We start from the raw sequence: 26,081 nt of genomic DNA on the forward strand, positions 1-26,081 counted from the left end.
ATTGCACCGAAGATGGTCCGCCCGAATGCATTTGCGGTCAACTTCTTCCCCCTACCCTCCCAGCAACCCAAACTCGTCTCATAGTAGTTAAAGTTCTGAGCGAAAATAGACCGAAATAGTTCCATGTGTCTTTGTAATGAATTCAATCGTGCATTGGGGGGGCCGTCGCCATCGATTAGTCCCACTTAAGGTCTGACGTGGGAAGTTCAAAAAGGCCACCATGGCTCACGCTTGACAATCGAACTCCCGGGAGGAATAATACTGGACTACTGTCTAGCTTTACAGAATAATATCTGATCCCAAAAGTTTGCAAACATGGGTCCTAATTGGGCACACCTCGTGAGATTCATCGGCGAAGAAGATGGCCAAACCCACCTTGGCGAAGTCGATCCAAACAAGTATCCAGATGTTGGGATCGCAATACTTAACGGCGAGAGAGTTGCGGTCAAGTTGGTCAAAGGGTCGATCTTCGATGGCAGGGTAACAGACACAACTATGCACATTGCCAGGGTATGTATTCCGCAATCGTGAACACCTGGAATCACATATTCGGAACTAACTACTCCGATTCAAAAACAGCTTCTGGCTCCCATTGGAATTGAAGAAGTTCCCATTATCCGGTGCATGGGACTCAACTATCGTGACCATGCCAAAGAGGCGAATATGCCCATTCCGGATGTGCCGGTCGTCTTTATCAAACCGCGCACGGCGCTCAACGGACCCCATCCTGCAAAGATAAACGTGCCCAAGATTGCACAGGATGGCTCCAGCGACTATGAGGCAGAGCTATCGATTATTTTGTCTAAGACTGGTCGAGATATTCCCGAGTCAGAGGCCATGGAGTATGTGTTGGGATATACCTGCAGCAATGATGTTAGTGCTCGAACACAGCAGTTCAAGAACAGCCAGTGGTCCTTTTCAAAAGGTGAGACAGACTAGTTGCCTCATTATCTTCCAAGTCCATTAGTTCTGTCATTTACCCAGAGCTGACTCAATTTGATGGAAAGGCCTTGACGGATCTTGTCCACTGGGCCCGGTCCTTGTGTCTCCCTCCGCCATCGGCAACCCGCATAATCTGCAAATTAGAGCTATCCATAATGGCAATGTGGTGCAAGACTCAAACACTAGGTTAGTCTATCTTAAGGATCGATTGTTGCCACCATGTCAACTCTCCAAGGTAGCTGACATTTTCACCCTTAAGGGAAATGATCTTCGATATTGCAAAAACTATTGCGTTTCTCTCTCAGGGGACCACTCTAGAAAAGGGCACCATTATCATGACCGGAACAGGTCCTGGAATCGGCGCTATGCGTAACCCCAAGATCGTCCTGAAACACGGCGATGATATGAGAGTGGAAATTGAGAAAATCGGGACTTTGATCAACGAAGTCTACTATGAGTAAGAGTAGCAAGTAGTGAGGGATGGTGTTCGTGATTATCCAACAAATAAGAGCATGTGCCTTCGCCTACCTAGACGCGCAGGAGTAATGATAGTAGCAGCCTTCGTAGATAGCCGAGCCCTCCAATGAAGTTGTTTACCAAAAAGCTCCTGTCATTGCACATCATTTTACATGAGTGATATCTTGCTCCTCGAGGAATATCTCTCGCGTGGATTCGTTTTGCGCAAACTTACCCAGGAAGAATATAATGTGAAACAATATTCAGCTTCTGACTAGAGAAGCACATGGAATGCTTGGCGAATATATAGGTATATTATTTCTGGCCAATAGCTTAATTAATGAATATCTCAATCAGATGCCGCAACGCAAGTTTTTGTACGCAGCGTATTATACTCCCTTTTTATTCATTCTTACGGCTCAGGCTGCCATTGATAACCCCCCTTGTCAGTATATTCTTTGCCTATAAGATTTTCAAAGAGGAGCCGAAGAGTTGGTCCATGTAACAGCTATGGCTTCGCCTATCCATCATATTTCAGCCGGACCAGGACCGGCAGAAACGGGGCATTGTGAGTGCTATACATCAAGGAATCCTAGAATGGATCTCATAACTGTCAGAAGCTTCGATTCGCATGCTTCAGTATCCTTGAGGACTTCAGGTGCTCTCCACGCTACGAATCGATCGGGCCGCACCAACACGGCTCCAGATTCCTCCACGCCTCGCAGGTTCTCCCACTCAAAGTAAACGTCCTCCCAATCCTGTCGGAACCCAATATAATGCACCTGTATTGGAACCTTAAGCGTTTCGGCAACATTTTCAGCTGCTTTCTTCCATCGCCCACCCCCGATTCCACTCAAGAGGACAAAAGAGCCATGGCCAGCAATGTCGACTGTCGAAACAGGCTCTCCTGGGATTGCTTTGTTGAGCCACACATGAGGCAATCGAGATCCGGGATAAGTGTTTGGTTCATGAAACAAGATGCTATCTTCAGCCGCCCGTCTGGATGGCGCATAGGGGTTGGGCTCATCAGCTGTGTAGACACCTTGGCCGTCGTAATGTTGATTCATTTCAACTCCCAATCCGTGGAATTCATGAGAAGTATGCTTGATTGCCGCATGCAGAGCACGGCGGCGGTTTGATCCTTCTGGTGTCGCACTCTTCAACTCCTTCAAAATCTCCTTCCGTGCGGACAAGTCCGTGGGCAACATGCCCAGTGCCTTCCAGACGAGAAAGTGGTCGCGGTATGCCTGATTTGCTCTGGTAATAATCGAATGACCCACAGGCTGTCTCTCAATGGAGTATGTGGATAGAAGAGACGGTGACGCCAGCCCCTTGTGAACATATGCGACCTTCCAGGCGAGGTTGAAGGCGTCTTGGATGCATGTGTTCGATCCAAGCCCGTTTAATGGAGGGTGACGGTGCACGGCATCACCAAGACAGAATCTAGGAATAAAACGTCGTTGTTAGAGTCATTACGATCATCAGACTGACGAAGCCAACACTCACATGTTACCCTCTGAATATTTCTCTGCGACGATCTCATTGATATACCACGTGGAGATGTCCAAGATCTCTGCAGGTGTATCATCGCCAATAAACTCCTGGACTCTCTTTTGATTCGCATCTTTAGACGGCTTGCCTTGAGAACGGTCATAGTTACGATCTGGGAATAGAATGAACATCCACTCATTCCATGGCTTCACCATACGAACGATTCCCATCCAGCCAAAATCTGGGTGCTCTCGATCTGGTTGCATAACCCAATGAAGATTGCCCGTTCGGTTTTTAACTAAATGGGAGAAATCGGCCTTGACCAGCACGTTGATTGCCATACCTTGACCAGGCTGAACCACCAGAGGCAAGTTAAGTTGTTTCACCACCTCGCTCCTGGCACCGTCAGCCCCAAAAAGATATCGTGTTTGGATTTGGTATTCCTTGTTTGTCATCTTATCGTGAATACTGGCAGTGATCAAGCCGGTCTTCGAGTCGCTATAGAGAGAAACGAGCGTGGAATCAAAACGACATTTGAAGCCTTTCAAAGCTGCATGCCGAACCAGAACCGGTTCCAAGATCGTCTGCGGCAGATCAAATGGTTCACAGGGGCTAGCTAGTTCATAATCCCCCTATGCCCTGCGTCAATCTACCTCCTTGACAGAATAAGAGAGGACCAACTGATCTCACCTTTCTTCTAGGGTCATTTCCCCAGGAGTGGATGCGTGCGTACTCCTCACCTGCCATACTATGGCACCATCGTGTGTGTTGCATATGATCTGCCCCCGCGGATCCCAGCTTTTCCAGTTCGTCATATAAACCAATATCCCGTAGACACTCTGCATGGGCAAATCCATGTGTCAATAACAGATCATTATTTGCTACCTTTGCAGATTACTGACCCAGTGCCGCCATATTAGTAATATGAGCGCGGGGTGTATTCGCTGTTCCTGGAGCGCTGCTGATCATGATGCCCTTCAGCCCTTCATAGCGTTAGTACCAAGGAGCTACTGTCATACCAATGCAGTAAAACATACCATGAGAACCAAGAAAGCAAGCCAAGGCCGCCCCGGCAGGACCGGCCCCGACAATGAGGAATTCCGTATCGACTGCGTGATCCGACAGTCGAGCTGAACAGTTGCGCCGAGCGTTGATTGCTATTCCGCCTATTACTTGAAACTCTTCTGCTCCGTCGGACCGGATCGCGCTGTTGTCGTTCATATTGTAAGGCGCCATTTTCTCTCGCGATGTGTTGCGTCCGTAGAGGCGTGTTTCCAAACTGATGCCGTGTTTTATAACGAATCTCCGCAAATTTATGAGAGGAGCGTAGAATACATCAAGCTCCGTTATAAATCAACTATTCATAGTGGAGTTGACTGTGTCGGCTGCTAGGAAGCCCAAGAGTCAGTGAGGGGGGCAGTTGCGTATAGCTAAACTATGCCGAAGATAGTCCGTCTTCCTCCCAAGCGGCACCACTTTCTTATGCTCTCGGGAAAACCTCGTGCAGATTTTGTCAAACTATTCTCCCACTATTGAGATTTGTTTTTGTTTCGGGTCCACGGAATTATGAATAAGATGATCAAAAGCCTCGTGTTGATGTCAGTTGGATCAGAACAGCTCACCTGCCATTCGACATCTTCTCTTAGCAAACCAAGAAGAGCGAGCGGGACGAGAATGCACCGAGCATTGTTATTGTTGCATTAGGGGGCAGAATTTGTGGACTCAAATCCTCCTCCTACAAGCCTCGGGGAAGCTAAGTATTGCTAATTACACCCATAGTTTGACTCCAGGTTTCCCCGGAAAAAGAATAGATGGAAGGTAGGGATGCGGGGTCCTAGCATTCCGTGCCAAGTCCGCGCCAATTTCGCGCAGACTTCGCAGCATCTCGCACCTTGTTATATTCTGGAAGGGGTTGGGGGCAGGATGTTCAGTTGGATTCATGCTTTCTAGCATCATTTGTAACTTCGTGGTTCGTGCTTGCCTCCTACCTAGAGAGGTCGCGTTGACCGTTGATCCCTGATATGCTGTAACGATTTCTTCCCCCTCTGTCAGAGTAGCACGGGGGGATTCGCTCATGATTCCGATGCTGCTATGTGCAGCTGGCGTCTATAATCTCGCTTTCTCTCACCTCCTCACCTTGTCTAGTCGACACCCTCTCTTCCCCTCGCCCTGAGTCGCACGAGCGTTAAAAGACGATTAGCTGTTCCTCCACTAGTTTAGGCGAAATAATTGGCATGCATTGACATTTGGCATACGATGTGCTTTTGGACCGCTTCAGAATGAGACGCAATACGAAAAAAGCTCCGGGCTTAGCTCTATCTCTATTAATGACCACTCAGTACTTACGAGGCATAGTCAGTGAGTTGGCCAGGCTTTTTGTTCTTCCGACGATTATCGAGAGTAACTCCCCTTCCCTAAACCACCTACGTCTTTGTCAACCAGTCATTTACTCCTGATTCAAGATAGCACAATCTTTCCACCCATCTTCAGTCAATATGCTTCAGATCTTCACCTCCGGATGGCTAGATCTCATTTCTGAATCACTCCATTCATATCATTTCTTTCTAAGCTCCCAATCACCGCTCTTGGGGAGAAAAGGGGTGCCTCACCCATTCATAGACAGATTATTCTATCAAAAAATGACTTCTTGTACAAGTCTATCTTTTCCTTTTTCTCTCTACATGCACTAGATGTTTTAAGATGTTTTCTTGATATCTTCGCCTATACGGGCACCTACTATATGATTCTTTCAAGTGTGAAGCTACTCTAGCAAAGAAGGATATATATATTCTTGATAGCCGTGAGGAATATCGAACCAACTGTCTAAAAATACTTCTGCCAACGCTTTAGAAACGTGGCGTTAATTGTTATATGTTATCTATACAAAGAAATGCTTCAAAACTTCGGATCTTTCCGATTATCAATGATGTATAAGGGCTCTATATTAAAGACCAACGTTGCTGTCCCGGAAGTTTGGTCCTTCAGCTAGTGAAAATGTAGTATTTGATTACTAACCTCCCGGCGTGTGGCTTAAACGCGGCCAGAAGTCGGGTGGCTGCCGCCCGGGTGAGCTAGTGGGTGAGCCGATTTACAGTCGTGCGCCCGGGGGTGAGCTTAGGTAGATGTGCAATAAACAGGGTAAGCCGCTTACTCTCTTGCTCATCCTGTTATCCAGTTGAAAACTCTAATACACAGTAGTCTATATATGTGTAGTTGATACAGCCTCACTCTGCCCAAATTTCCTCCAGAAATCACAACAGACCGCAACCATACACAACCATCGTGGGCCACGGACGACGGTCCATGAAGGGACCTGATGATAACCTCAGGACACGGACCGGAATGGGGAAACTATAGAAGGACACTCATTACTACTGTACCTAGCACTTAGTTTAGCTCCTCGCGTTCAATATCAATCCTTGAGTACAAGTTCACTAGTCCGATTCGTCAGTTACTCTTCTATTATCGAGTACACGTACTCGATAAGCCTTGCTTCTATCTTTGTTGTTATTGTCCCTGTTCAACTTTCAATTTTCCTTGATCCGCTTGGATCATTGTATCATCGTGTCGACTCTATACCGGATTAGCATATCATTAGGCCACCTGGGTGGTAGGCATTAGGCAAGTATCGGTTATAGTCTTCTTTCTATTATATCTCATTGTCTTACTGTTGATTCTTCTTCTCTCTTCTTTCTTTCTCAGTATTTTCTTCTTGTTTGATAGTTATGATAGTTTATTAAATGTTGCGGGTCCTCACGCATGAACGAGCCGTCCAAGATTCACATCCTTTGCCTAAAGCCTAATCAGCGGGTTAGGGTAAGAGGCCAGGCTCCTTACCAGAAGGTCTAGTAGCTCTGAGGTCAGTATCTTCCTCCATCCAGCTGCCTTGTCTATTGGTAATGGAGCCGTCAGAAACAGTTTGAGCGCGATCAAGATCTATCCAGAGCACTCTGTCTGTCTCTGGCTGAACCACCATATTGCGAGGATATGGATCGCTATGGCAAACTCCAGCGTCATGGATTTTGTGAAGAATTTCCAAAAGAGCAGCAGCGGTCTTCTGTGTATGTAGCAAGATCTTTTTGCTTTATAAGTGGAATAAATTCCAACAAGATAGCGTCTGGACGAAGTTTGCCTTTCAAGAAACGATTTAAACGAGGTCGCTATTGAATAGGGTCTATTTGCTCGATCACCCGGTAGAAATCCGTGACAACCCCCTCCTGGCACAACCGTCGCTCTTTGAAACAAGCATATGCGGCGCTCTCACAGAGGAATGGATCAATTTCTCTGTAAGTAGGATGCCACGTCTGCTTCTCTATGATATGATACTGAATTTTTAAGGACAGATTCGATAAGTATTGTGGTGAGGTTTCGGAGTATACATACGACCTTCATGACACATAGCCGTCCTTGCAGGGATACTTGTAAAACGCTAGATGTTTCGGATTCCTTTTCACACCTGATGAAAGCAAAGTCGTTTTGAGTCCAGCCTCACTGTTGATGATGATAGTGATCGCATTCGTCGAGTTCGAGAAGGCGGAACCACCGGGGTTGGAAGATCTCTGGCCCTTAGTAGTGCTTTTGTTAGTCGTTGGGAAGCCTAATTTGGCTTGGATTATGCAAGAAAGATTGGTCCACCAGTACAATAGCGCTTTCTCGACCGTCACAATTACCAAGCCTAGCTGTCTTACCCGCCTTCCTCGAAAGTTTTATACGGGCAATGGCGGGCTTTGAGGCCTCTGCCCTGGACAATTACTATCTGCCCCGGGCAAAGATCCAGCCCCCGAGTTTCTCACCCACGCTGTCTGGCTGTGGGTGGATAAATGGCTGGATTGGTTTGAGTCGTACGGAGACTGCCGTCAGAAGGATGAGAAGAAAAGCGAAAGCGAAACGGAAAAGCCGAACGAGGATGATCGGCATGATATGGCAGCCCAGGGCTTTTGCGGCTACTTGTCCAGCTCCGTATAGTCTTTCTACAAGATTCAGTTATATTTCGTGAGCAGTTTCCATTGCATTCTATCGGAGTGACCTGACTTTTGTACGAGAAGATTATTCGGCCTTTGCCGCAGAGGTCAAGCAATCTGTGCGGGACGTGGAAGAGCCGGAGGAGATCCGACTCCGGCAGGCCCTGCCAGCCCTAGCAGAGCGCCCCAACCATATCCGGCAAGATCTCCAGCAAGGATTGGGCCACGCCATTAAGTAATGGGGCAGTAAACCGCAGCTTCAGCTTCAAGAGATCAATAAGTATCTTCCACGATATTATGGGTGGCCGAGTGGCGTTTACCCTACAAGCGGTGAATTCGGATGTAACTGAGGCGTTTGTGTCTGCAGTCCAGAGTCCAAGACCTATGCCCGAGTTCGTACCTGTCCCTTCTGCCGCCACAGGCCCTGCCGGTAGCAGTGCGACAACTACGCAAGAGACATTTGAGCCTATAAGAACACCAAACCACTCAGCAGGGATCCCTCACTATCTACCTTTTCGGACGGCTCACACTGTGCCAGAGCTCTGGAGGGAGTGGACATGCGGGCTGGGAGGCAAGCCTTCTATTCAAAGCCTCGAAGATACGTATGGCGCAGCCTGGCGTCCCCTACAGCGCGAGCGGGTCAAATTCTGCCGTAGAAAAGTATTTATTGATGAAATCCGTAAAAGGTATGCCAGCGGAACACCTCTGCCAAAGGCCGTGGAAGAGGTAGATTTTATACGGCAGCGAGGGAGGATGGGTCTTCATGTGCTCTCCCAGATGCTGCAGAAGGACAGAGAAGAATGCACGAAAGACTAAAGAGAGGAAAAGCAAACACATCTTTCTACAGCAGCGGGAGCTACAGAAAATGACAACTGTATTGAATGCTGGAATAAAATTTGTACTTTTTACCTTGGGCCTAACGTAGAAACAGACAGTTTAGGGGCTGACTACCAACTATATATTTACTACTTGTTCAATCTCTTGATTATAAGTTAGTTCATTTTGCCTGATGAACAAGCTGCATAATACCCAGTGGCATAAATTATCGTACTGTAATAGATGGTAATAGAGTCACTTTTTCCAAATCAACCGACCAGCGACCAGAGTCAATAAGTGCCAAGATTTTACAGGCCGAATGTCTCCCCGAATATGCCGTTTTTTGGGTGTTCGTCTGCGGGCGGCCACCAAAATAAGACGGATACCGTAAATCCGAGTTGTGTCTACTCGTAACACCATTGCAGTGTCTTCAAATCCAAGACCATCAAAGATTGAAGTCGGCCCGAGCCGTATGGTGGTATACCTCCACTCTGAATTATAAAAGTTCGCCGAGTTTCTTGATGCTAATAACCAGAATATAGATAATATCAATACCAATTCACCTAAGAAGTCCACACAGATGAATAAGCCCATTGGAGATATCTTTTCCTATATCTTTGAGTACCTCTACACGGGGACAACTTACTTTATGTACAATAAGAAGAATGAATGATACATTTGAATTGGGGAAGCTCAATTCAGGGTCTTACAAACCAACGCCAAATTAGCTTTCAATTGGGAATACCAGAATTTACTGCTAGGTGATGAGTTGGGAGAACAGGCTGGATAGCGTGAATGATATCAAATATAATAACCTTGGCTTTTATTTAAACCTCATAGCACTGTTGTCCGAGAACAGTTATTGTTCCTGTCCTCTAAACACGAGCTAGATAGATTGAAAGGCAGGCTTAATGACAGAGATGTCAACTGGCTTATTTATCATTGCAAGAAGAAGGTCATACATGAACCGTGGAACTGCTTTCAAAAGACCGTCCTCTAAAACAGGAGGAAATCTATCTTGTTCTTTCCTTGATATAGGTAAATGATCCATGGAGATTTTCACTGCTAAGTCCCGCAACCCTCTGTCGCTCGGGGAAACGAATACCTGTTCTCAAGCCGTGTGGTCATTGCCAGCTCCACCTGGCCTACTTCCTGTAGACTGGACTGTGCTCAGGTGGGCGTTCTCGAGATCTACATAGCTGATTAGTCGGTTATATAGAATTACTTTCGCATTTATATCGACCAGCCACTATATTGGTATTCCCTGTTTGGCATTCTATTTCTTTAGTGAAAAGCAAATAAATTATCAAAGCCGTATCTTCACATGTAGTCCATCACAGCGTCTTACCAACCATCGCCAACCATATCGACGCATCCTCTTCTAGAGACAAACGGGGGCTATCATCAGAATCAGAATCAAGAAATCCTCCATCTGGGGTCGGAATGACCCCTCGGCGCGTTTTTTCTATAAGCCCAACTGAGAATACACGCCATTTGTCCCACAGAAGAACCCCAAGACGTCGAAATGGCCGTATGTCTCGCATCGCGGCTGAAGCTGGAACGCGCCGTAGAAGCCGCCTGCTATATACAGAGAACTTTGAAGTCTGTACAGTAGAATGGTCACACGTATCCACTCCGCGACTCCAAATACATATAACGGGAGTACTTTCCGGTACTGGCTGAGGGCTCCAGATGAGGTATTTCTCAAAGCTGAACTCAAAGGATGTGAATAAGGGTATGGGTGTCTCCTCCGGGAGATCCCACGAGGCTTCTGAGGGCTCCTGCTGTTTAGAGTCCCCGTAGGAGGGATGTAGTCCCAAGTCCGACAGAACTGCGGCCACCGTCCAGATATATTCATTCCTGGCTGTGTCCCTTTCGCTCCGGACAGCACATGCATATATCCTTTGTACCGAATCTGCAGCCAGCGCCTTCGCAGCCTTAGAGAGGATAGAATAGTAGACCAGATGCCACAGAGCCCAGTATACCCGGTATTCCTCAATCCATAAAAACGGCTCGCTGGCTTTTAGTGCTCGGACAGCACCACACAGGGAGCGAGCAGGAGTGGCCTCCACCGCCGAGATAAAGTTTTGTTGCATGGTAGAAAGGCATACACATGCTAAGCGCTGAACCTGCGCACCAATCTGAACTATTCGATCTAGCTCGGCGAAGCTCATCTGCCGAGGTAGAACACTGGATGTATTCTCACACATTACCGCGATATAGTTGTCGACACTGGAGCGGTGTACTCCAGGAACCAGGGCCGTGTATCGGATTAGATTTTTAATCTCAGGCATCGTAGTCATGGGGTTTGATATTATAAGATCCTCCGTGATTCTGTACGCCTGAGCCTGAAAAACAGCATGAACCCGTGGTGAAACTACTAGCAGACTTTGTATGCCAACAAAATCAGCAGCATCTTGAATAATACGTATAATGATTTCAGGGGGGAGGTTTTCAAAGGCGTCCATTATTATTTCAAATGCAGTAAATAAAAGGTTGAAACAGAAGAAGGTCAAGTGAATGGCTGCATGGGAGGAAGTGTTTAAATTAGTTGCTAGTGCTTCCACTCATCCATGTCTGCCGAGCAAGAAACGAGAAACGGCCCACTTAATTTTACTTAGACTGAAACTCTGCACTCCATACTGGAACTCCTAGTCTGAAAACTTTTCTTTCCCCCCTGGCTCCAAACGAGAGAATAAATTCCCCTTGAATATGAAAGGCTTTAGGAGATCTAGGTAGTCCCGCTTGTTTACTTCCTTCCCCTCCGCTTCTTCTTATGGACAGGGCTGATTTCAAATAGGAAATGGATCCAGTCCTCTGGCTGGTTGGTGTCGGCATTTGTGTGACCAGTAGTCTTGAAGAGAGTCACCTTGCTGGGGGCCTTAACTCCCAATTCTTGCTTGTGGTCCATGAGGAAACGGGCTACACCAGCACCATTAGGAGTCCCCAAAATTGCCTTACCATCATCTGTGGACATGTCATAGGATTTACCCGGCCATTCCTCCACCATACTTGTGTCCCTAGACCCATCTTCCTTTGTGGGTGGAAGAGGCTTTCCACTAGCTACCTCCAGAGCAACGTCCAAAGAGGCCCCGTTAATCACATGATGACGGACAAAATATTTGATATTCTTTAATTCGGCCTCCGACTTGCCTGCCACTTCCTTCCACATCAAAAAGTAAACGTCAGATAGCCTGGAAATTCTTGGAGGGGGGTTTCCCTTCCTCGTCTCAGCGAGCCTGTAGGCTGGACTTATATTGTCTTCTGCGGAGATGTAGCCCGCCTTGGTGCTTATAGTGGCCTTGTAGTATCCAATTGTAGGCTGAAAGAAACCGAGTAAGCCGCGCTATAATCTATTGGCTCGGAGATCTCTCAGCGACTTACCTCATAGTATGAGTTACCAACTTTATATTCCTGATTCTGCTCATATATCAACCCCTTCAGACCTCGATCTCCTATATTAATGGGAAGACCTTTAGCGGCCAATGCCACTGAAATATATGATCCTGTCTCGGTAGGGTCACCGTTGCTCACTCCGTAAGGCTGTGGAGACCAATCATTGTTGAACGTTTGTAAATCCGTGAGCTCGGAATCTAAATCAATTGGTTCTATGCTCTCTAGCTGGCACATATATCCTCTGCCTTTTTCAGCTGCCTCGGCCCTGTTCTTAGGAGGGGCACGCTTTGATAGGAGATGAAGCTCAGTACCAAGATCCAGCCGGGGCTGAATGGTCGCATCATCGGGCAGTGAGCGCTTAGCATAGGTGGTCAGGCGGAGACTATCAGACTGAGTGCCATGGTAGATGCATAGGAGTGCAACAAATGCAAAAAGGAAAAAGGCAAGGAAACGAGTGATTTCGGTTCTAGGAGCCATTGTCGATGTCCTGGATCCAGGAAAATAATCTCCCCTACACACACACACCCACACACACAAAAAAAGAAAAAATAAAGAAAAATAAAAATAAAAATAAAAAAAGAAAAAGAAAGAAAAGAGAGACAGAACGAATGAATAGTATAAGAGAAAGTATGCCTGAAATGAGCGACTGGTACTAAATACAAGGTAGTGAGCGTCGAGAAAGTCCAAAAGAGCCGCTGAGATGCTGGTTCTGTCCCTTTTAAATGAAGGAGACAACATTACATATTTCAAAGATGACTAGCCGGTTCAAAGTATGTACAGAAGTTATAGAACAGTCTAGCAGGCTCATAGAATGGATGTTCAGGAATAACTGCTACGAGGCATTTCTCTGCCTTCAGCGTTACTATGCCGAGCATTTCCATTATACATCGTTTGGCTAGTATAATAAAACCTATGTACGTATTATCTAACACAGTGAAGCTAGTCTTCAAGTGGATGAGAAGCTGGCTTAAGAACCGAGGCTATGGAGCCTCTGCTTGCGTTATTACAGGTGAAATTTGCGCTGGAAAAAACGGCGTCAGAGCAGCACTGTAGCTCACCAATAGATATCCCAGTATAGGAAGAGCACTAGCAGGGATTACTAACAAATAGTACGTTGTGACTAGCGCGTTGTGACGTTAAGGAGTCGGTGGGTCCGCCCTGTCAATTCCACATCCTAATGCTACCCTGCTACGCCTGACTGGGAAATAGACGATATATGGGGCCTGTGCGACGCCCAGTGGTGGTTTTTACTGTTATAGATAGATCCATGCAATGCTGCTGGAAGGCCTACCACCATTGGCATACCCTTCCACAATGTCCAATCCCCTGGTACACCTATTTGTCCATGACTGCAAGGTCTTGCTCCACCGGCACCCTGCAATCGAGCGCTACTCAGTGCCTACCTACCCTTCAAACATTAGGTTCGCCGTCATGGAATAGGTCCTTAAAGGCAGTGTGCGCCTTGGGCCCAATTATGGAGAATGAATGTGATGCGAGACCATTGGGCGTTTATGGAAACATGTGCATGCTTGGAAGGCTGAGCACGGTGGGGGGAGTGCATAGTGTCAAATAGCGAACGCACCTGTTCATCTTGGAAGGCCGTTCTAGGTCTTGGTGAGCTTCGTTTCGCGTAACAAGGTTCTATAGTCTAATTAATGTGGAGAAGTTAATGTGGCAAGCCTTAGTTAAGTAGTATCATATTCAGTTTGGATACCCTTGGCATTTCGATCTCTTCGCCTAAGGTTAAAACACTTTACGCAGTAACAGAAGAGGAAGAGCCGGCCACGGAAACAACTGGGAAGCCCATAAGCTCCGGCAGTTTTATTATTTCAGTAGTTCAAGTAGCATTGCACGATAGATCTTCAGGAGCCTGGTTTGGCGGCAAGCAAGTGCCCCGTTGGCTATAGAAATGACCCCAAATGCATGGGCTTCAGGCGGCAGGTAGTATTACGTACAGGATAGGAGAAATATCTCCCAGGTTTGTTTTAGTAGTATAGCCGTTGCTTAGTATGCAATAGTTACAGACAGGGATCAATTGCATCAGACCACCACTATCGACTTGTGGAATGGATTGGAGCAATAGCTCGTCAGAGCCGTTGACTCCATTGCACTTTGATCAAGGCCTGGCAAATGACCGGATTGCCCTCACAATCGGCTGGAGAGGATGTGTGAGGTGAAGCTCATTTTGTATGTGACATAAAACCAGGCTTAATCCCCTCCAGAGTTCATTCTTCACTAGCCCGTCGTTCATTTCACCCAAGTCTGCTCACTCATTAACAATTTCCTTTCCTTTTCTTTTATTTCTCTTTATCTTTTCTCTAGGTCGTTCTTTTTCTTTCATTCGGGGCATAATGCCCTCGCCATTCTTTTTCTTGGCTCTGTCTCTGTCTCTGACACATTCCGTCCAGGTTGCTGCAGACCCCAGTTTTGATGCCTGGTCTCAGGTGTGGAAACCCTGTCCAAGGGACTGCAGCGAAATCCCATCTCCGGCCGAATGGGCGGTCTATAGCAGTGTGGATCAATTGGCCACTTGCAGTCAAACTCTGCGTTTAGACTTTTCTTTGTATAATCCCTCAAATCCGGCTATTCGCGCCTGTTCTGCATCTCAAAGCTACCCGGCTGCTAAGGCCTCTCAGTTTCAGGCCGTGGTCTCATCTGGGTTTACTGATCAAGAGGTCACCCTGCAAATTGGCTGGTGGAATACCTCTGCGTCTTTAAAATCCGCAGGCGTAAAGTCTGCTCTGGAACACGTCCAAAAGGCGCTCCTAGCCTCGGAGAATGAGAGACCGGCGACTGTGTATAGCTACCATGGGAAGTCCCTCATTGGAGTGTACGCCGGACCGGGGGTTCAGCACTCGGACGCCGCTACCACTGTGTTCCAAGAGTTCACCGATCATATCGAATCCCAGGATTTGGTCGGTCGAATTGCCCTGCAGTACTGTGGAGAGAATTCCAACAAAGCGATTGGTATCGTCGTCGATGCCAGCGGTGACCTCGCGGCTGTGCAGCGCATTGTCCGGGGCTGGGTCGACGGGGAGTGCCAGACCGACTTTGACGGCGTGAAGGAGCTCTCCCAATCCATCCTGCAATTGCAAAATGATGCAACATCGGCTCGCGTCTCCGAATCGTCGAGTCGAGGTGTCGCCGGAGAAGGCCGCTTGCATTCACATCAAGGCGGGGCTCATTCTCATCAACGACGAGCCATTTGCCGCACGATCCAGATTGTTCCTGGAGACTCCTGTGGGGCGCTAGCAGAAAGGTGCGGACTCTCTCCGGCAGACTTTACTAAGTTCAACCCCGACAAGAAGCTCTGCTCCTCGCTGCAGCCGGAGCAGCATGTTTGCTGCTCAGCGGGTACATTGCCCGACCTGAGGCCGAAGCCGAACGGGGATGGAACTTGCGCCTCGTATGTTGTCAAGACTGACGAATCCTGCCACAAATTAGCAGTTGCCAACGGTCTCAAACAGGAGGATCTCGAAAGATTCAACAAGAAAACCTGGGGGTGGAGTGGATGTAACCGGATCCAGTCCCAGCAAACTATCTGTCTCAGCGAAGGAACGGCTCCCATGCCCTCTATTATCGACAACGCTGTATGTGGTCCACAGGTACCAGGGACCGCAAGGCCAAAGGACATGAATGACCTTGAGGGCCTCAATCCTTGCCCACTCAACGCGTGCTGTGACGTTTGGGGTCAGTGTGGTATTACCGATGAGTTCTGCACCGAGAGCAAGTCTTCCACTGGGGCCCCTGGTACAGCGGCTCCTAACACGAATGGCTGCATCTCCAACTGTGGTACCGATGTTGTGAATAATAATAAGGGCCCCGATGACTTTATCAGCATCGGCTACTTTGAGGCCTGGAATGCTGAGCGTGGCTGTTTGAATATGGACGTTACCAGCTTCGATACAGCAATCCACACTCATCTCCATTTTGCCTTTGCGGAGATAACAGAGAGCTACGAGGTTGATGTATCCATGGTTCATAGTCAATTTAATAAGCTAAAGAACATGGGCTCCATAAACCGTATCCTGACATTTGGGGGATGGTCCTTCTCCACAAGAGCGGATTCCTTCCCGATCTTTCGCAAAGGCGTGTCGGCTGAGAACCGAGAGGTCTTTGCAACTAATGTGGCTAATTTCATTGTCGAAAATGACCTTGAAGGAGTGGACTTTGACTGGGAGTATCCTGGAGCCCCTGACATCCCCGGTATCCCTCCTGGTGACCGCGATGATGGAAAGCGATATCTGGAATTCTTGAAGATGGTGCGCGAAAAGCTACCCTCTGATAAAAGCGTAGCCATTGCTGCACCAGCCTCGTTCTGGTATCTAAAGGGCTTCCCAATCGAGGAGATTTCAAAGGTGGTAGACTATATTGTCTTCATGGCCTACGACCTGCATGGCCAGTGGGACTACGGCAACAAGAACTCTATGCCAGGATGTCCAAGTGGAGACTGCCTCCGCTCTCATGTGAATCTTACCGAGACGAATACTGCTCTGTCCATGGTTACCAAGGCTGGAGTGCCATCTTCCAAAATAATTGTTGGGGTGAGTAGCTATGGCCGGTCGTTCAAGATGACTGAGCCTGGCTGCTCTGACCCCATGTGCAAATACGTCGGGCCCGAGTCCGCTGCGAAGCCTGGGAAATGCACCACTACAGCAGGTTATATCTCCGACGCGGAGATCAACCGGATTTTGGAAGAAAATCCGACTGCCAAAAAGACCTATGATGTGTCCAGCGACAGCAGCATCCTTGTCTACGACTCCACGGAATGGGTGGCTTACATGGACATTGAAATCAAAAGAAATCGCACCGAGCACTACCGCCAACTCAACATGGGCGGCATATCAGACTGGGCAGTTGACCTTCAGTCATTCGCAAATAGTCCTCGGGGTGGTAACAACTCCGCCGAGAACCAAACCGTTGTCTACGTAGATTCCAGCATTTGGACGGAAGAGAACCCAGAGGTGACATGCCCAGCACCTTGTGCTCTCGTCCTCCCCAACTATCCTCTTAGCTCCACCACCGTTATCACTCCTCCGCCGCATGTCACCACGCTGGATGTGGCCTGGCCAACTCAGACGTTGATAACAAGGTCCAATGGGGAGGTAATCACCACTACCACCGTCACACGTATTTTACAGGAGACCACCATCATTGCTCCGCCAGGTAGGGCTTTCTACGAATTCCCTTGTAATGAGACTTGGCTAACACGAAGAGTCACAGTTACGGCAACTGATCTGCCCATGGCCAATATCAATATTACTATTCCACTTGACGAGGACGAAAGACTGATAATCAAGCCCAAGCCACGGTTCACTCCGGTGATTGTCACTATTACTAACGATCCGAATCCATTGTCTCAAACGGCTGTCTTGCATCCTCCAGTGACAAGAAGCGTGACTGTACCTCCCTGGCCCCAGACCACCGTCATCTATATCCCACCTAAGGAAAACACCGATGATGAGGATAATAACACAGATAGAGATGACAAGGACAATGACAAGGACAACGATGACAAGGACAAGGACAACGATGACAAGGACAAGGACAAGGACGATAAGGACAAGGACAAGGGCAAGGGTGGTGGTCATCACAGGATCAGGTTCCCACGCATACCGACCATCACAGTGACACACGGCCGTGGGTCCCCTATTTGCAGAGGAAAGAACTGCGGCCATCTGTGCTCCGACAGGTTTTGCGGGTGCAACCATGGCTGTGGTGGTGGTGACAACGGATTCTCTGATCCAAACGACCCCAATCCTCCCCCAATCCCTCCCCCTCCACAAGACCCCAAGGACAAAGACTCATGCACTAGCTCTTCGGTTACAAACTACTGGGTCTCATGCGATTCTAAAACCGAGGGCCCGACCACAACCTCCTGCACTACTACCAAAAGTCTGGTGGCTGTGGGATGCGATGTCACGGCCACCACGACAACCACAGGCGTGGAATATTGCCCTACAGTGGATCCAAATGATCCCCAGGGAGAGGACGGCGGCGCACATAAGGTAAAGCGTACTAATACTTCGAAGACCAAACAGCCGCCAAAACCTACCAGCTCTCCAAAGCAACCCTCCTCCACGTCTTCCGAAACGACAACAAGTACCAAGAGCTCGAAGACATCGTCCCTACCGTCCGCGACGGCCGCCAGCGGCTGCAGCAAGGTCGGTAAGAGCCCCAGTATGCCCTCCCGCAAGTGCTGGAACAAATGCGACCCAGGCACGGGATTGCCCGTTGGCGGCGACTGGGCGAAGAACGACCCCTGGTGCTGGATAGCTGAAAGTGGTAGCGATTCGTATGCCAATTGCTTGAAGCAATCGGACTGTCCAACCGACTTTGAGTGCGCGGAGTCATGGGGCTGCGTTGTTCCACTGTCCGGTGGGTGTGCGCCTCAGGGTGGCAAGACCGGGTTAGGCAAAACCTGCTGGAGCAGCTGCAACGAAAAAACTGGGAAGCGGACGAACGATGAGTGGGAAAAGGGCATGCCATGGTGCTGGCTGCAGAATGGCAGATTTGCCAGCTGCAAAGAGGACGACGACTGCAGTGCCACCACTGAGTGTGTCCCGGACCATTGGAACCACGGTGGATGCAATACTAAGAGTAAGGCATGAGAGCTGGATAAAGGGATATAGGCATCATGACATGGGCTTGGCTTGGGGCGGGATTTGGTATATGGTCAATTCGAATACTTCATCGATTTTACTCTGTAGTGGTATCGCGATATGAACTGTATATTATTCTCGAGTACATATTACAGAAGAGGTGTAAATACACTGTGCTAGCTAAACGATAAGATGTTATAGTACGTCGCTACAATCCTCTTTCTCGGCTTTGTAAAGCCACTGGAAAGTTTCTGTTCATATGGCTGTTATATGGCAAGGGGGAAAGATGGCTCAAGCCAAATATATCTTTGCAGCAGTAGAACGCTAGCTCTCGCATGCGCTGTATATCTTATTCCTACACTGCAAACAAAAGAGAGAGGCAAGAAGGAAATGGTGGTCGCATTCAACAGCCAGGATTTGCCGGTGGTCACTCTTCTACCCATAGTATTTTGCTTAGCAATAGAGAGTAGAACATGTAAGATCTTCACTTACCATAGCAACAAATACATCTTACTGGAATCCTGGGTTATGAAAAGTGAGCATTTGCATGTGTTTGGATACTGTTACCCAAAGGCCAATTACTGTACAAAATTCCTACGACCTTGGTATGGGGCAATTCCACACATTTGTCTAATCCTCTATATGGGGTATTGTATGGGGGAGTAAAATAGTTCTTAACGGATTAAGGTTCTTGCCCCTGGTTCCTCGGTTCCCGGTATACTGACGAAGGCTGGCCCCATTTTCATGTACGCAATGGCCCTACTCTGTCTGGCTAATGTAAGGCACGCCTGCAACTTAAACTTTCAAGTGTGCTAGTGTATTATAAGCTTAGTCTAACAAAACCAATGAACCTGTATCTCGCCACGCAGCTCGAGGACCTCGATATTATTAAGTACGCTGATGTCACAGGATATAATACTAAACCCAAGGTTCAAGTCGATCCCTATTCTTTTAATCTCCTCTTACTCCTACTCCTACCCACTTTTAGCGGCAATTTCCACCAAGAACATAGCTCTAAGATCTTCGTCTTTTACAATCCTCTCCGCAACTACGGCTTAGACAAAGCAGACGCACTTGAGCGCCGCTGGCGACGAAGCGAACTGCCTCACCCCTCGTCCTGCCGACGCGCCACCCATAGAGATGAGGTGATTCGAGCGATGTACCCTGGTGCGATCGCAGGGGTTGAACAGGTTTAGTTGCTGTGTGAAGGGAAGGAAGCGAGCCTCTGACAACCTGATAATAATAGTTAGGTGTGAATTGAAACGATCAATCACCTGGGAGCTTATATATTCGGACGAATGACTGCGTCTATCGCTCTACCCCACAGAAACCGAAGGAGTTCTCTGTAGGCGTTGAAGACGCGCTTCCAAACTTCTTTAATCGACACAAGAGTGTGAATTACTTTAGACCAGGCCTGCGGGGCGTTGTAGAGTTCATATAGCATCTTGAGCGTATTCCTCGATGGAAGCTAGACTTCACGCAGGTTTCCCGTTGACACTGTGCTTCATTAGCCATCTGGGTTCCAACTCTACAATATAAGAGTACAGGGACTACAGCTCGACTCGCAAGCTAGTGTCCGTGGCTTTACTTCAGCACAAAAATACCAGGACTTCATGCCGATAGTTGACATTAGGTATCGCTAGATATCTGGGCATGCATAGTGTTAGACCGGCTCCAGATGTATTGTTAATCTCAGTATGACAAGAGTGAACTGTTCCAAAAAGTCATGCATTGTAACGTCACTTCATATCTCACACCGTTCTCCTCTGTCCACAACAGTCCAAGCCGAGGTCCAACCTAAACCACCGAAAGGAAAGTTGGGCCTCACGTGTCACGGTGGCGGACGGATTTGATATACCGAGGTCTAGATTTCCAAGCAGATTGTAAGCATCTCAAGACTGCTCTGGAAAGTGTTACAGCAAACCACTGTCATGTCAGCGCATCCATGCGGCGTTCGGCGCCATGCGCCGCTCGGTAGGTGCCGGATGGTGAGATATAATGCTTTGCAAGCTCCAAAAGCCGGTTCAGAATTTCGCTGCCTAAAGCACAATTGAATTGCTTTGCTGCCGCTGACTTGACAAGCTCAGCCACAACTCCATTTCCACTCCCCCACACTTGGCACCCTTACCCCATATAGCAAATGCAGGCAGCATTCGGAATTTAGCGAAATGTAACAGGACAGATGGTCGTGGTAGTCAATTTGTACATGTAGCTTGGCAGCGTGGCGCGCGGGAGATCACCGTCTTCTGGACCCTGAGCCCTTCCCTTTCATGGAGGCGCAGCGTTGAATTCCATGGGTCATTAGCAACTTGTAGTCTTCAGTATCACGGAGAGTCCCTGCTCTTGTCTCGGGGCAGCGCCTTGGTAGTTCTCCGATTGAGGGGTTGTCTGTGCTGAAAATTCTACTTAAGTGTCCTTCTCACTGCCCGACAATACTGCATAACACATTTATACGAAAGATACTTTGCGTCTATCATCATCCTGAGTTCACCAATCGGAGTACCCTACGAGCAGCTCCAAGAAGAAAAGCAAAAATGATGACCAAACTCTGGATGATCTTTGGCTGCATGGCGGCGGCCTTCTCAACCGCTACATCCACGAAACTCCTTCAAGAACAGAATGTTCCACTTACTCTCGCCCTCGAAATCGCCCAGGATGCAGTTCAGGACTGCGCCAAGAAGCAATACAGCGTATCGGCTGCTGTAGTTGACCGTGAGGGCGTCCTGCGCGCGCTCCTTCGGGCTGACAATGCAGCTATCCACACCCCCGAGGCGGCGCGCCGGAAGGCGTATACAGCTGCATCGTCGCGTACCGCGACCAGTACTATGGTCAAGAACATTCAAAATCCTGGCGCTGCCCAACTTGCCGCCGTTGATGATTTCCTAATTCTCGCTGGTGGCGTGCCAATCAAAGTCGGAAATGAGACAATCGGCGCTGTCGGTGTTGGTGGTGCGCCCAGTGGGGATTTCGATGAGGCTTGTGCGATGGTCGCACTCCAACAGGTAGCAGACAAGCTGCTGTAGGGTAGAACGTTTGGCACGATATTTCTTTCGAGAATGGGGAAGTCCGGACAATCAGCTCTTTTCGGCCGGCAGCTTCTAGCCCTGGCGTTTGTTGCTTTCGCATTGGGCATGCCTATAAGGTTTTGTGAGTGGTAATGGGCCTTGAGAGTATTGGGATGTATAACACACACTTTACTGGTCTCCTCGGGAATGATTTTGAGATGCCGGAGGGATTGTGATGTGTACTAAGGATGTTCATATGGACTTTGACTTACTTTTTCTGCTTTCATGGCATGACCCTACGGTTGAGATAGTAATCATATATCAAGTGCCTCGATATATTGATGTATGTCGCTCTGTAATCAAAGGATACAAGTAGAAGCTAAGATAGTCTGTTTGACTGTCGGCGCCATACAACACCGTTTTCATTTGGATAAACGCCCCTCGCAAAGTAGACTTAGTATTGGTGTCTTGAACTTGGCTTTAGCTGAGCCTCTGGATGACTAGGTGGCTGACGCCCAGAGAAGCTATTGGTTCTACCGACTAGTTCGCGATAGATTTGCGTTTCTAATTGGCGCGCCTGTCCTGGATGGGTGGTCTAAGTCTTGGCAGATATGCCAGCAGATATGGGGCTCAACATTCTGGTAGGCGTAGCTTACTTAGATCGAGCGGGAAAATGCGGCTTACTATCTAGATCCGATATGCATTGGGTTCGTCGCACTGATACTGTAACTTGAATTGTGTTTACTCCATTAATTTTCGAACAGACGTATCTGGCTGCCTGAATTGGTTCTTATCTGCCTTCAATTCGCTCAACTGCATGAGTCTTTTCTAATACCCTTTATTCGCTACCGCTGGCTCCACACATATCTCTTATCAATATGGCCTTCGGGCTCTCCGTGAGGGATCAAGGCCACTTCTGTCTCTGCCTTTGCACGTCGAGGTGGCGACTGGGAGAAATCTGCACGCGTGCCTCGGCAACGGTAGTTCGCCAATAGGACTCGCGCGTTCCGAAATCCAAATACAAGGTTGCCTAAGATATGGTTATCTTCTTCTATACTCGGAGGTATAGTACAGGCGATAATAAAGGCCGAGTTAGGCCCGACTATAACTTATAACTTCCCACCTGGAAGAATTCTTTCGTGCCGATAAGATAGCAAGCCGACATCGCCACAAGGTTGCCGCGTGTTCCGTCCGATCTGCGGGATCACAGCGAAGGTTCGGTACCGGGTTTGGGCACTAGACCAGGAACTGATAACCACTGCCAATAGGATACTCGCTGCGGGTGGAGTCAAACGCGGCGTTCATGATCCCCGTTATGTTATACTTGCTCACCGAAGCAGGCACCTGGTGGGTGCTATCATGGTGCTTGGAAAGCGGGTTTGGTCGGCTGCGTGTCACGTCTCCCTAAACAGGTGACTGGATATTTGATGTGTTGTTTGGAGAAAGGTCTCACAAGTGTTTGGGCCAAGAGGTTACATCGGCGTCCGTTGGCCGTCGCATATAGCGGGTAAGATGAGAATTAATATGATAAACTATACTGGGGAGGATTCAGCAAGTGAGATCAACTTGGCACAGGATCTTCTAGGCTAGTAACCTAATTTGGATGTGGGCAGGAGGATTGAAGGGTGCAACCGTTCCTCCTTCTCGTCCTTCTAGAATGGTCTCAAAAAAGTCTATTCGAGGCTAGAACCCACCCAGCCAATCCTCGCCTCCTACCCAGAGCCAATTTTTCCCTTAGTGCGAGGTTTAATAGCATGCCTGCAAACCTTAAATACCACAAGATCTATTGCAGTCATCTTGGAAACATACTGGACGACATATATCAGGCCATACCACCGCACCTCTGTGTCGACGGTGGAGTACGTCTGGGAAGCAACGTAGTCTCCACGCGACAAGGGCGGCAAACGATAGGAAAATATGGAGAACGTCTTTTCCAATGTCTCATGGGCCCATAATCGTGGCGGGGTGTGGAGCGAGTTGACCCACATATTATCAGCGTCTTCCGTAGAATTGCTGTGCAATTATGTAACAAGAACAGCAAAATGCGGGAATAATCATACTACTCCGCACTGGCGATGAGCTACTGCGGTTTTAGTCAAGATTGCTTCAAATACCCCAGGATCCACCGTCTGATGGGAACGGTACCCCCGTCTTACCCGCCTTTCTTCTCCTACCCCTTCCCACACTTTCCTCACATTCCTCACACTTGGATCTCACTCGTATACGGATTATATATATACTAGTCTCTTACAACGCTCTCCCCTGATCCCATTGTCTTTCGTCCAGGTCGCTTAGAGTACACACCATGGATGTCTTACCAGCGTACCCCAATAATCACGGGGTGGACAAGAAAGAGGATGAATTCGATGCAGATGCCGAGAAGAGGGATATCATGGCTGGCCAAGTCCAGGATGCATTCGGAAGTGAAGAGGATGCTGAGATCAAGTACAAAACCTTGACATGGTGGTATGTATCCCCTCTCCCTGCAAGGCTCGTCACAGGCTAAGAACTTGAGTAAATAGGCAATGCGGCCTGCGTAAGTATCATCGCCAGGCATCGAACGCTATCACTAATTGAGAAGGTAGTTATGATTTGCGAATCTGTTTCCTTGGGAGTGTTGTCTCTGCCAGCAGCCGTGGCCACGTTGGGTTTCGTCCCGTAAGTACTACGAGGGAGGGAGATGCACATCCGGTGACTGACAGTGAACTAGGGGTGTTATCTTGATCATCGGTCTCGGCCTTCTCGCGTTATACACAGGCTACAATATTGGATTGTTTCGCCAGCGCTATCCTCACATTCAGAGTCTGGCAGATGCCGGAGAAATTTTGCTCGGCCGTTTTGGGCGTGAGCTCTTCGGTCTCGGTCAATTTCTCTTTTGCATTTTTGTCATGGGAAGTCATATTTTGACCTTCCGTGTCATGATGAATACAATCACCGAGCACGGCACCTGTTCCATCGTTTTTAGCGTGGTCGGCATGCTCATTTCCATGGTGTTATCTATCCCGCGAACGATGAAAGGTATGACGTGGGTCTCGTTCGCTTCCTTTCTCAGCATCTTCGGCGCGGTCATGATTACCATGATCTCCGTGGGCGTACAGGATCACCCTAATCGGGTTATTCATGCCACGGTAGAGACAAATCTCTACACAGGGTTCCAGGCAGTGTCGAATATTGTCTTCGCCTACTGCGCTCATGTAGCCTTCTTTGGTCTCATTGCTGAAATGGAGAATCCTAAGGATTTCAACAAGTCCTTACTCATGTTGCAGTCTTTTGAGATCTGCCTGTATCTCACTGCCGCGGTCGTCATCTATTATTATGTTGGAACTGACGTTGCCTCTCCTGCCTTGACCTCCGCCGGACCTGTGATGAAAAAGGTTGCCTACGGCATTGCCATCCCAACGGTACGAACTGATTAATCCAACCCATCGAATATTGCTAACCGGATCCAGATCGTCGGCGCAGGTGTTGTAAACGGTCACATCGGTCTGAAATATATCTATTTCCGGGCCTGCCGCAAATCGGACCTCCTACACAGTCGCAGCTGGAAGTCCGTCAGTATTTGGCTCGCACTAGGCCTGACCTGTTGGGTTGTCGCCTGGATCATTTCAGAGGGTATTCCTGTTTTTAGCAATCTAAACAGCTTGATTGTATGTCACCCTTTCCTCAGAATTTCCAACAAACATACCTAACGCCTCTCCAGAGTGCCCTGTTCGCGAGCTGGTTCAGTTATGGGCTGAGTGGGATTTATTGGTTGCATCTGAACTATGGCCAATGGCTTTCCAGCCCAAAGAAAATCCTGCTGACCATACTGAACATTGGAATTGCCCTGATCGGTCTCATCTTATGTGTATTGGGCTTATATGCGTCTGGGACGGCTATTCATAACGATACCAACAGCAGCGTTTTTACCTGCGCCAACACAGATACATAGTGCATTGGTTAAAGGTCTACAGTGATGGGTGGGCAATTGGACTTGATAGCTTTCACTGCTGATGACATTGCACAGCCTTATCACTGGGGAATGGACAAGCAGTTATGGTATCTGTGACAAAACGCCCACTTCTTTTTTTCTTTTGAACAATGTTCTACAATGTAAATACTCTATCCCACCTGCAAGTGGATGTAAATATGCAAAAGGTCAATTAAGTGACGCTTAAAGCATCAGAACAGTACTGGTAACATCGCTCCCCCCGAGCTTCAACTAACTGGGTGTCTTCCGGTTCGTCTTCAATGATTGAGATAGGTTCACGACTATAGTCAAGGAGAAATAGCCCTCATTCTACCCATGATCGATACTCCCAAGCCTTAGGTTCAGCGACTATCTGCAGATACAGACATCGACATAATCTCCAAAGTCATCAAAACGGATGACTCTATTATTCTAGAGAACCTACTTCCGGCTGATATTGTCA

General features: G+C 48.2%; 9 protein-coding genes across 9 annotated transcripts; 5 read left to right on the forward strand and 4 right to left on the reverse strand.

Annotated features, from left to right (window-relative positions):
• Positions 1-217: 217 nt before the first annotated feature.
• Positions 218-1,571, forward strand: F9C07_1174434 (fumarylacetoacetate hydrolase). Its single transcript, XM_041287812.2, has 4 exons — positions 218-510; positions 580-925; positions 1,008-1,128; positions 1,202-1,571. The coding sequence occupies exons 1-4, from the start codon at positions 316-318 to the stop codon at positions 1,401-1,403; spliced, it is 864 nt and encodes a 287-aa protein (XP_041139771.1). The 5' UTR covers positions 218-315; the 3' UTR covers positions 1,404-1,571.
• Positions 1,572-1,973: 402 nt separating this feature from the next.
• F9C07_2200483 (monooxygenase) lies at positions 1,974-4,125 on the reverse strand (the record flags this gene model as incomplete). The annotated part of the gene is made up of 5 exons (XM_071509483.1): positions 1,974-2,841; positions 2,905-3,521; positions 3,580-3,770; positions 3,792-3,872; positions 3,927-4,125. 5 exons carry the CDS (start codon positions 4,123-4,125, stop codon positions 1,974-1,976), a joined length of 1,956 nt encoding a protein of 651 aa, XP_071366177.1.
• Positions 4,126-6,700: 2,575 nt separating this feature from the next.
• Positions 6,701-7,806, reverse strand: F9C07_2103073 (uncharacterized protein; the record flags this gene model as incomplete). The annotated part of the gene is made up of 4 exons (XM_071508950.1): positions 6,701-6,946; positions 7,273-7,345; positions 7,578-7,641; positions 7,683-7,806. The coding sequence occupies 4 exons, from the start codon at positions 7,804-7,806 to the stop codon at positions 6,701-6,703; spliced, it is 507 nt and encodes a 168-aa protein (XP_071366178.1).
• Positions 7,807-8,147: 341 nt separating this feature from the next.
• On the forward strand, positions 8,148-8,666 carry F9C07_11435 (transcriptional activator of glycolytic enzymes-domain-containing protein; the record flags this gene model as incomplete). The annotated part of the gene is made up of 1 exon (XM_041283834.1): positions 8,148-8,666. One exon carries the CDS (start codon positions 8,148-8,150, stop codon positions 8,664-8,666), a length of 519 nt encoding a protein of 172 aa, XP_041139769.1.
• Positions 8,667-10,000: 1,334 nt separating this feature from the next.
• Positions 10,001-10,960, reverse strand: F9C07_2229048 (uncharacterized protein; the record flags this gene model as incomplete). The annotated part of the gene is made up of 1 exon (XM_041283825.2): positions 10,001-10,960. One exon carries the CDS (start codon positions 10,958-10,960, stop codon positions 10,001-10,003), a length of 960 nt encoding a protein of 319 aa, XP_041139768.2.
• A 455-nt stretch (positions 10,961-11,415) lies between these two features.
• Positions 11,416-12,539, reverse strand: F9C07_11436 (uncharacterized protein; the record flags this gene model as incomplete). Its single annotated transcript, XM_041287802.1, has 2 exons — positions 11,416-11,988; positions 12,051-12,539. The coding sequence occupies 2 exons, from the start codon at positions 12,537-12,539 to the stop codon at positions 11,416-11,418; spliced, it is 1,062 nt and encodes a 353-aa protein (XP_041139767.1).
• Positions 12,540-14,413: 1,874 nt separating this feature from the next.
• On the forward strand, positions 14,414-19,389 carry F9C07_2280409 (uncharacterized protein; the record flags this gene model as incomplete). The annotated part of the gene is made up of 1 exon (XM_071510432.1): positions 14,414-19,389. The coding sequence occupies one exon, from the start codon at positions 14,414-14,416 to the stop codon at positions 18,671-18,673; it is 4,260 nt and encodes a 1,419-aa protein (XP_071366179.1). The 3' UTR covers positions 18,674-19,389.
• A 1,809-nt stretch (positions 19,390-21,198) lies between these two features.
• Positions 21,199-21,687, forward strand: F9C07_11438 (uncharacterized protein; the record flags this gene model as incomplete). The annotated part of the gene is made up of 1 exon (XM_041283833.1): positions 21,199-21,687. One exon carries the CDS (start codon positions 21,199-21,201, stop codon positions 21,685-21,687), a length of 489 nt encoding a protein of 162 aa, XP_041139765.1.
• Positions 21,688-23,730: 2,043 nt separating this feature from the next.
• On the forward strand, positions 23,731-25,834 carry F9C07_2280411 (amino acid transporter). The gene is made up of 6 exons (XM_041287810.2): positions 23,731-24,135; positions 24,192-24,205; positions 24,255-24,327; positions 24,380-25,070; positions 25,119-25,316; positions 25,370-25,834. Exons 1-6 carry the CDS (start codon positions 23,975-23,977, stop codon positions 25,598-25,600), a joined length of 1,368 nt encoding a protein of 455 aa, XP_041139764.1. The 5' UTR covers positions 23,731-23,974; the 3' UTR covers positions 25,601-25,834.
• The last annotated feature ends 247 nt before the right edge of the window (positions 25,835-26,081 follow it).

Source organism: Aspergillus flavus, chromosome 1, assembly GCF_009017415.1.
Source record: "Aspergillus flavus chromosome 1, complete sequence".
NCBI classification, from domain to species: domain Eukaryota; kingdom Fungi; phylum Ascomycota; class Eurotiomycetes; order Eurotiales; family Aspergillaceae; genus Aspergillus; species Aspergillus flavus.

Bases quoted from the DNA above. Each gene is read 5' to 3' on its own strand.
- F9C07_1174434 (XM_041287812.2), top strand. From the start codon at position 316: ATGGGTCCTAATTGGGCACACCTCGTGAGATTCATCGGCGAAGAAGAT. The intron at 926-1,007 runs GTGAGACAGACT...TTTGATGGAAAG, and splicing joins CCAGTGGTCCTTTTCAAAAG to GCCTTGACGGATCTTGTCCA. The intron at 1,129-1,201 runs GTTAGTCTATCT...TTCACCCTTAAG, and splicing joins GTGCAAGACTCAAACACTAG to GGAAATGATCTTCGATATTG.
- F9C07_2280411 (XM_041287810.2), top strand. From the start codon at position 23,975: ATGGATGTCTTACCAGCGTACCCCAATAATCACGGGGTGGACAAGAAA. The intron at 25,071-25,118 runs GTACGAACTGAT...AACCGGATCCAG, and splicing joins ACGGCATTGCCATCCCAACG to ATCGTCGGCGCAGGTGTTGT. The intron at 25,317-25,369 runs GTATGTCACCCT...ACGCCTCTCCAG, and splicing joins GCAATCTAAACAGCTTGATT to AGTGCCCTGTTCGCGAGCTG.